Source organism: Halichoerus grypus, chromosome 9 (assembly GCF_964656455.1).
Source record: "Halichoerus grypus chromosome 9, mHalGry1.hap1.1, whole genome shotgun sequence".
NCBI lineage: Eukaryota > Metazoa > Chordata > Mammalia > Carnivora > Phocidae > Halichoerus > Halichoerus grypus.
This window is the reverse complement of record NC_135720.1, coordinates 69,192,413-69,202,072: the sequence shown is the minus strand read 5'-3', so window position 1 is coordinate 69,202,072 and position 9,660 is coordinate 69,192,413. Positions and strand designations below refer to the sequence as shown.

The following is a 9,660-nucleotide window of genomic DNA, read 5'->3' as shown; positions in this document are numbered from 1 at the left end:
TGGGGGAGCACGGAGAGGGGGTTAGGGCAATGTTGTGAACAAGGAACATCCTAGAGCAGCACTGTAGTTTGCTTACTCGGCGGCATGCTGCCAATGGTAGCCCCAAATCACCCAGGGCCACGGTTTGGTTCCGGAGAAGAATGTTCAGATTCCAAATATTGTTAAAATGAAAAGATAGTCGGCAAGAATCCTATGCACTTTTGGAACTAATTCCTTTTTTTAAAATATTTTTTAAGTTTTTACTCTAAGTTTTATCTATTTTCTGGTAAAATATCTGCACTCTCTCTATGGATGAAATCATTTTAGCACCTTCTATTCCTTTTCCCTCCAGCACTACTGGGGAAGATACACATTCAACAAATTATCATCATTTATTCAACAAAAGGGTACAAAGCACCATGAGCAAGAAATATAGGGTGCCCACAAAAGAAACCCAACATAGGGACACCTGGGTGGCTCAGTCGGTTAAGCGTCTGCCTTTGGCTCAGGTCATGATCCCGGAGTCCTGGGATCGAGTCCTGCATCGGGCTCCCTGCTCTGCGGGGAGCCTGCTTCTCCCTCTGCCTCTGCCTCTCTCTCTCTCTCTCTCTCATGAATAAATAAATAAAATCTTAAAAAAAAAAAAAAAGAAACCCAACATATACAGCATGTGTGGGCACACAAACGGAACAGAACTGGAAATGAATCTATCTTTCCTCTGCCTCAAGTGACAGCTTTGTTAATTCATGACAAACCATATAAATAGCTCGATTTAGAGTTTATATGTATGCCTTTTCTATTACTGTTTATAGCCGTCTGGTAAGAACGAGCAAACATGGGTTCTACTTATGTCAACAGGCAGAGTTCCTACAGTATAGTTATTCAAAGTAAGTGATTTTTAATGGGTTCTGATGTAAATAGACAAGCTACAGATGCATTTATGAATTTGGATGTCTGCTTACATAAACAATAAAGCATGGTGGCTGAAAGCAGATCACTGGGAGCCAGACTGGCTTCTGTCCCATCCTGGGTCCACTATTTACTAGCTTTATAGATGCAGTCATCTTGGACACTGCATCTATAAAGATAAATAATGACATTAGCAACCTCATAGGTTGTCATGAGGATTAAATAAGTTAATACATGGAAAGCACCCGGCACATGTTAAGTGCTTACCACAGGGTAAGTGTTCTACAAATGTCCCCTGTTGGTTTTGCTCACATAAAGCAATAATACTGTATTTCATAGATAAAGGTGGGATTTTTGTCAGAAGTATACCAGGGCCTGATATACTAAGTATAGATAAGGGGGTCCAGGAATTTAATACCACATTTGTTACCTTCAGGGTTGAGATTTAGGGTGTTAAGGAAAATGACAGTATTTTCCGAGTTCAAATATGACATTTACTCTGGTATTGTTAGCATATGAAATAGTTACAACAGTAGTAGAGAGTCTTCATGTATGCAGCTTCCCTTAGACTTATTTTTGAAAAGTACATTTCTCTAAAATAAATAGATTAAATCTTTAAAAAACACATTTTTCTAATTATTTGAATATATTATGCCCCATTTAACCTAATTGTGACAAATTAAGGGAAGGAAGCTGAGCTGAGGGAAGCTTTCACTATGTGAAACACGTTAGAATATCATCAACAAAAGTTTTTTTTTTTTCTTCAGACTCTGTGCTTCATTCTGGAGGAAAACAAGAGTATGGCATCTTGAATTTCTTCACTGGGTAATTTAAAACCCAGTTATATTGTGCACAGCAGCTGCACACATCATGTTACTTGAGTTCAGCATCAATTAGTTACAAATGAAACTGGTCATATGTTCTCTTTCATAGGTGTTACTATTCAAATCAAACACTCAAGTCAACAAAATGGTATGAATATTTACAACCATAAATCTTTTTATTAACTCTTTAGTTTGGGCTTTAAAAAAAGAACCCTCATTTTCTTTCTTTCCTTTATTTATTTTATTTATTTATTTGACAGAGAGAGACACAGCCAGAGAGGGAACACAAGGAGGGGGAGTGGGGGAGGGAGAAGCAGGCTTCCCAAAGAGCAGGGAGCCCTATGCAGGGCTCGATCCCATGACCCTGAGACCATGACCTGAGCCGAAGGCAGACGCTTAACCATCTGAGCCACCCAGGGCCCCCCCCAAAAAATCCCTCATTTTAAATTCTTAGTTCTACTCTACTCAAATAGACTATAATAGCTAATAGCTAATACATATCCAGTCCTTACTATATTCCAGGTGCTGTTCTAGACACTAGTGTCACTCTAAAGAGAAAACTATAGAGTAGTTGCAGCTTTTAGATAATACAGCAACCTCAAGGAGAAGACAGTGAGGGCAGTACTGAAACAAATAATACATTATACGTTTAAAAAAAAAAGAAGATAGCAGGAAGGGAAAAATGAAGGGGGGGAAATCGGAGGGGCAGACGAACCATGAGAGACTATGGACTCTGAGAAACAAACTGAAGGTTCTAGAGGGGAGGGGAGTGGGGGGATGGGTTAGCCTGGTGATGGGTATTAAGGAGGGCACGTACTGCATGGAGCACTGGGTGTTACACGCGAACAATGAATCATGGAACACTACATCAAAAACTAATGATGTAATGTATGGTGATTAACATAACAAAATTTTTAAAAAAAGAATATGGAGTCTATAGACCACTGTTCTTTGTATAGCATTTTTATACTGACATCTAGTTTTATGAACTAAAAACCTTGTATAATTTTTTTATTACTATTCTAGAAAGGAGAGTGGCGTTTTTCACTTGGTCTGTGTCTGATGCCAATTAACCAATAAAACCGTCCTCATTCTGCTGCTGTGGGAAATAAGCAACAGCAGAAAAGTAATAATGACTTTAAAGCATAATTCAGTTGTAAGCACAGCCAAGGAGACGGAAGAGAGACGAGTCCCTCAACAGCACTACTTCCCAGCGCTCTCCCCCGGGGGCGCTTGCCAGCTTCCCCTCCCCCACTCCCCTCCTCCCGCGGACGGGAGCATTTGCCGGGAGCAGAAGGGGCGGACCCTGTACCGGGCGAGGAGCTGGAGGCGGGTCCCCGGGGCTCGGGGGCGGTGCTCCCGGGAGTCGCGGAGCCGACCTCTGGGCCCCGGGCGGGTGCTCGCGAACGCCGGAGCGTGCCCGGAAGCGGTGGGCAGCTAGGAGGGAGCAGCCGAGCGGGCAGTCTAGCGGAGTGCTGGCAGGTCACCGGCTGTGCGCACGATGAGACCCGGAGAGGAGCGGCCCGTGGAGGGGGGCGCCTGTGCCGGCGTCTCCGAGCTGGAGCTGCTGAAGCTGCGCGCCGCGGAGCGCATTGACAAGGCGGCCGAGCGCCTGGGGGCCCTCAGCCGCGCGATCTGGAGCGAGCCCGAGCTGGCCTACGAGGAGCACCGGGCCCACGGCGTGATGACACGCTTCTTCGAGTGCGAGCCTCCGGCCGCCTCGTGGACCGTGCAGCCGCACTACCACCTGGCCACGGCCTTCCGCGCAGAGTGGGGGCCGCCGGGGGTCGGCGCGGCGCCGCGCCCCTTGCAGCTGGGCTTCCTCTGCGAGTACGACGCGCTGCCCGGCATCGGGCACGCCTGCGGCCACAACCTGATCGCCGAGGTCGGGGCGGCCGCCGCGCTGGGCGTGAAGGGGGCCCTGGAGAGCCTCCCCGGGCCGCCTCCGCCGGTGAAGGTGAGGTGGGGCCCTGGCTCGGGACTTCCATCGCCTGCCCAGGCCGGGCGGGACCCGGGGATCGCAGGACCCGGCGCTTCCCGTGCGAGTCCGCCCCCCTCGGGGTCCCGGCCTCGCCTTTGCCAGAAGACAGAACCCCTGGATAAAAGTCTGTAGTTCACGAGTTGCCGGCCCAGCGACATTTTTCAGATTTTTCGTTTTCTCTTACGTAGTTGTAAACGATTGAGTAGACTCTCCCTAAGGAAAGAACTTAGAACCGAGCCTGGTTTTCGCTGTGATTTATTTTTGGTAACAGAGGTAACCGCAATTTGCTGACAAGGTTGTGCAATCTCTGGAAGAAGTAGTTACTGTAGGGAAACCTATAGTCCCTCGTTACGAGGCTCCAAAACCTCTTTTGTTTGTGGCAGTCATAGGAGCTGTTGTGATTCGAATCATTGGTATTTGGATAGGAAATTTTCAGTCATTAGAACTACCAAACTAGAACTACCAAACCTCCCCACAAAAAGTGGGGAAGTGAATGAACATTTACTGCATAGGTGAGTTCATCCTTAAATTTTAATATTTCATGATTTTAAGAAATTTCTCCTCCTTTAAGTGGGGGAAATGCCGTTTATGTTTGTTATAGGGCAAGTGTAATCTCGTGTTGCTGTGTTTTTTCAGATGGTATATCCTTCGTTCTGTGAACTAAGATACATTCGTCTCCATTCGGCTTAAGGGCAAGACCGAGGTTTTCTTTCATATTCTGTAGCCCATTTTTTTCCAATGTCAGTAACTTTTCTTTTAACAGTTACATCTTTTGTGGCTTAGCCTCTTTTAGCTGCCTTCTCTTTTCTGCTTCTGGGGGCTTGATTTTGCATCTGGGTAGGTTTTTGTTTTGTTGGGGGGTGGTGTCCTTTGCCATTGCACGAAACACTGGAGATGCTTAACTTCAGCCAAGTTTATGAAAGATTCAGGGAAGTCAGCAAAATTTAACTTGAGAAGTCATCAGATTTAAGGAGTCAAGGGCTCAGAGTAAAAAGTAGGTTAATGTAAGAGTTTGAGTGGTTTCTAGACTTCCAAAGAAGGTTCAACTTCGGGAAATGTACACTTTTGAAGGATACTGCATAGTTTTAGCAAGGTTATCTTTCCTCTCTGAAAATGGAATTTATGTTGATTCCCTTAACGAGCCAAGCCTTTTCCCAACTTGTTTCATTGTATTCCTATACATGATCTTGAAAGTGTATTGGTTGTTTATAGATCATTTTTCTTTGTTTTTAAAAATTGTTTGAAGAAGTTAAGCTTAAATATCAAAGTAAAATGTATATTCTGTAAAGTTCTCTCTTGTTTAATTAGGTGTTTGGTGACCAGTAAGTCTGCCTGGTTGAACTGATGGAATCGAATTAGTAAGTTTGTGTAATAGTCGGCTGTTTCTAACTGTGGCGTTAAGGTTTATTTAATGCTCTTCCTAAAAGTTTAATGAGTTAAGACCTTCTAATGAGGTATCTCAGTAAGGAACCAGAGTTCAGGCCTGAGGATCAGGACATCTAATCCCTGCTTTGCCTAGAGACTTGCTTTGTGTCCTGTGACTTCACCCCTTGCCTCCAAACCACCATCCCTGAAAAGATGACACACATGGCTCACCTACCTCACAGGGTTGTTGTGGGGATAACTAGTAAGTAACTGGAAAGTTCTTTACCAGTAGAGTGCTTATGAGTAGTTACATACGTTACTAAAAGACTTAGTCAAGAAGAAGCTTTAAGAAACAAGTCCTAAGGAATTTGGAGGAGCTCAGTAGATAGAATTTATCTTTTTTTCATCTCTGCCATTAATTATATAAAATTGAGTTACAAAATGAAGTTTCCTGTTGTAGCTTTAGTGCATATGTGTCACCGAATTGGTATAATAGTGTAAATTAAAATTTGTGGTTAATTTAGCACCATAGGTTTATGCCCCCTGCATTATTGAAGTGTCAGAGAACAAAACCTCTCTCCACATAGTTTAAGGACTTTAATGTAGGTTGTGAATACATATGCAAGGGAACCTGTTTGATATTTTCCTCCGAGGATTTTTTGTTGTTGTTTTGCTCTGACAGAGGTATCTCCTTCTAGGTAATTGTCCTGGGAACCCCTGCAGAAGAAGATGGTGGTGGCAAAATTGATTTAATAGAAGCAGGGGCTTTTAAAAATCTTGATGTTGTTTTTATGGCCCACCCATCCCAAGAGAATGCTGCTTATCTACCTGATGTGGCTGAACATGAGTGAGTAATCAAGTTGAAATAAGCCCCTTCGTGGAAAACAGACTATTAAAATATTTACATGTCCTAACTGGAGACTAAAACTCCATATTTATACATTTAAAAAATAAATTGAAAAGTGATGATGTGATGCCTTACTTGATTTCCTTTGAATAACATTTGGTAAGCCTCTTCTAGTTGAGATTTAATATGGTGTTCATAATTAGACTATTAAAACAGTGCCTTTAGAATAGCAAACAAATGTTGACACATATTCTACTTTTTAAAAAAGATTTATTTATTTATTTATTTATTTATTTGAGAGAGAGAGAGCACAAGCAGGAAGGGCCAGAGGGAGAGGGAGAAAGAATCCGAAGCAGACTCCACACTGAGCAGAAAGCCCGCGGTGGGGCTCAATCCTGCAACCGTGAGATCATGACTGGAGCCAAAACCAAGAGTCTGACACTTAACAGACCAAGCCACCCAGGCGTCCTAACACATATTCTACTTTTTTTTAAAAGGATTTTATTTATTTATTTGAGAGAGAGAGAACGAGCAGTGGGGAGGGACAAAGGGAGAGAGAGAGAGAGAAGCAGACTCTCCACTGAGCAGGGAGCTGATGCGGGGCTCCATCCCAGGACCTGGAGATCATGACCCGAGCCAAAGGCAGATGCTTAACCATCTGAGCCACCCAGGCACCCCCACATACTCTACTTTAAATTGAGCAAGCTGTTTTCTGGAAAATATCTACCCTTTAATATGGGGTTGTCCTTGCAACTGAATAGATTCGTAAGAGGCAGCTTTATTAGACTTGGGAAGAAAACACACTTCTCTACTTGATTGTAATCTGAGTTCTTTGTGAAGACGGTAAATTATATTTCTGAGAGAGGATACAGAAACTAACTAGCTGTGGATTTTAGTGGAATTTGTCAGTATATACTTTTCTGATTTGTCCGATGCTGACATTTTACTTCTTTTTCTCTACATTGAAGAGCTCACTTCTTTGGTACTTAGGAGCATGGATCATTGAAGTGGTTTGAATTTTGTACACCAGAACTTTCAATCATAGTAGTTACTGATCCAGTTCGTGGGCCTGTCTCAAGGAGCCACTGCTCAGCTGCTTCCGGAACACCACATATTCTCTGTGGTAGCTAGGGATTAATAGCAGAACCATTCCAGCGGAGCTTCTAGATTGTACTCCGTTATCTTACATCTCAGCATCCCATGAGGCCTTGTTTTCAGAGGATGACCATTTTAACTGTTCTGGTATCTTCTTTCTTATCCCAGGAGTTGGTGCTGTGGCAGTAGGAAGAATCTTCCCACTTTGGATTTAGGGGTGTAGTGTATACTAGTACATGTCTGGAGAACCTTCGAGGTTAGAAATCTCTGCCAAAGCCTCTGGCTAGACGGGGCGTGCAACTGCAGGCAGACTTCCCAGCCCATTAGCCTTCTAGGACTTACGAGTTCGGCTTCTGGGCCCTGATCCTGATAGCAGCCCAGTTGGCCTCCGGCCTTTTCTTAGTGTCTGGCTTCTTAGTTTTTCATTGGCCATCTTTTAAGACAGAAAAGAGAACAAGAACTAAAATTTTAAAAAAAAGTTACTAATCTGTTCATCCTAAGAATCTCTAACAATAAGATAAAGCGCTATGTCCATATTGACCACCTTTCCCACATCCTGTCCCTTCTCCAGAGGCATATATCCTTCTAAGACTTTTTGAGTATATTTATAAACATAAATAGGTACACATATAAATTTAATTTTTTTTAATTTTTTTTAAGATTTTATTTATTTATTTGACAGACAGACACAGCGAGAGAGGGAACACAAGCAGGGGGAGTGGGAGAGGGAGAAGCGCAGGCTTCCTGCCCAGCGGGGAGCCCAGTGCGGGGCTCGATCCCAGGACCCTGGGATCATGACCTGAGCCGAAGGTAGACGCTTAACGACTGAGCCACCCAGGTGCCCCTTATTTTATTTTTTTAAAAAGATTTTATTTGAGAGAGAGTGCCCACACATGAGTGGGGGAGGAGCAGAAAGACAAGCAGACTCCCTGCTGAGCCTGACTCGAAGCTGTGCCAGGACCTTGAGAGACCTGAGCCAAAGGATGCTTAACCCACTGAGCCGCTACCCAGGTGCCTCATAAATTGACTTTTAAAGGAGGATTTTCCCCCTTAAATATTCTGCTAAATATATTGTTGGTCTGGCTTTTGCTTTTGAAGATGAAAGAATATGTCTTAAAAATTATTCCATGTCAGTTTGTTTAAAATATGTTTTGTTTTTTTTTTTTTAATTTTTATTTTTTATATTTTTATTTAAATTCAGTTAGCCAACATACAGTACATCATTAGTTTTTGATGTAGTGTTCGATGATTCATTAGTTGCATATAACAACCGGTGCTCATCGTAAAATATGTTTTTTAAAATACGTTTTAAAATATGCTCAAATACTAATGTTGGTAAAATGACCATTAACATTTCTTTTCCTGTAGTTTATTGTTCTTTAATTGTACATAGATTTGGGCCCTGGGAGAAATGGTGCTAGAGCCATTTTCATAAAGACTGTCCTTTTCCATTTTATATTTATCACCAGTTTTGTTAAAATTCCAGTTTCAATATAACGGTGATAAGATATATATCAAGGAAATAACAAGTATCCAACAAAATCTTAAAAATGTGTTTGGATGCTTTTACTTGTTTTTCTTTTGCTAACAGAATGTTTTGAATTTGTCAAGAAATATGAGCATACCAAGGACTCTTGAATCTAGTCCATTAAAAAAAAAATAAGTCTAGAGTAGCTTTTTAATAATTTAAATGTGGATACTGTTAGGCTTAAATAGTGTTGTCTAAGCAAGTCGTGTTTATAAATAAACTATTTCATATGCAATCCTTTCCTTAAACCTTATTTTTTTATTGTATCTGAGTAGTTAGATTGATATGAGAACTGTTTGGAAGTAGAACAACAATAATTGATAAAATTTTGAGATACTAGTGACACAGGTGTTTTGGAACACTAATAAAATATTAGGAACAACTGACAATGCTAGAGTATCTTATAATATTGTGAATATAATCTGCTATTCAGAGGCTGTCTTAACTCATTTCAAATTGTCACCTATTTCGGTTTTCCTTTACCTTCTCCCACCCTTAAGACAGAATCATCTGAGTTTTGCAGACCTTTGATATGAAGTTATCACAATGCAATGTAGAAGGAGACAGGAGCCAACTGTTTTGTAATTCCAGCACCTAACACAGAATTGCATGTTTGTTTGACTTGAGTTGTATACAGATTTAATTTGCACAGGAGGTCGATTGAGCAAAGTTGTCTTTTTCTCTCTCTTCTGGGGAATGCCATCTTTGTGTCAGTCACTGTGTTACATAACAGTAAACTATAACTAAGATACATAAATTGTTACATTATTTCTACAAATGATTTGCGAATAAAAATTCCAGCAGTCTGAATTAATTCTGAATACTTGTTGGGTAATTCTAATTACAGTACCTGGATTTTCTTTAGTGATTTTGAAAAGAGTAATTCCAAATGATGTTTGATTTCCTAGCGTGACTGTGAAATACTACGGAAAAGCATCTCATGCTGCTGCATATCCCTGGGAAGGAGTAAATGCATTAGACGCTGCTGTCCTGGCTTACAACAATCTGTCCGTGTTGAGACAGCAAATGAAACCAACCTGGAGAGTTCATGGTACGAATGTCAGATATTTTGTGTAATAGATGGTGCTTAATATATTTCAGTGCAAGGTAATTAGTGCTTGAGTTTTAAAAA

At 41.7% G+C, this 9,660-nt stretch overlaps 1 protein-coding gene across 4 annotated transcripts in view; it reads left to right on the top strand.

Moving 5' to 3' along the window:
- Positions 1–2,991: 2,991 nt before the first annotated feature.
- Positions 2,992–9,660, top strand: part of PM20D2 (peptidase M20 domain containing 2) — a 32,572-nt gene continuing 25,903 nt past the window's right edge. For 2 of the 4 annotated variants that reach the window (XR_013441185.1, XM_078055010.1), the window contains exons 1-3: positions 2,999–3,669; positions 5,757–5,905; positions 9,437–9,579. Coding sequence is in view for 3 of the 4 variants with exons in the window: in XM_078055010.1 (XP_077911136.1) it covers positions 3,214–3,669; positions 5,757–5,905; positions 9,437–9,579 (748 nt within the window). In the remaining variant the exon portion in view is untranslated. Of the gene's footprint in view, positions 3,670–5,756; positions 5,906–9,436; positions 9,580–9,660 lie in introns of all 4 variants that reach the window. The other 2 variants (XM_078055011.1, XM_036065166.2) reach the window with 2 other exon arrangements.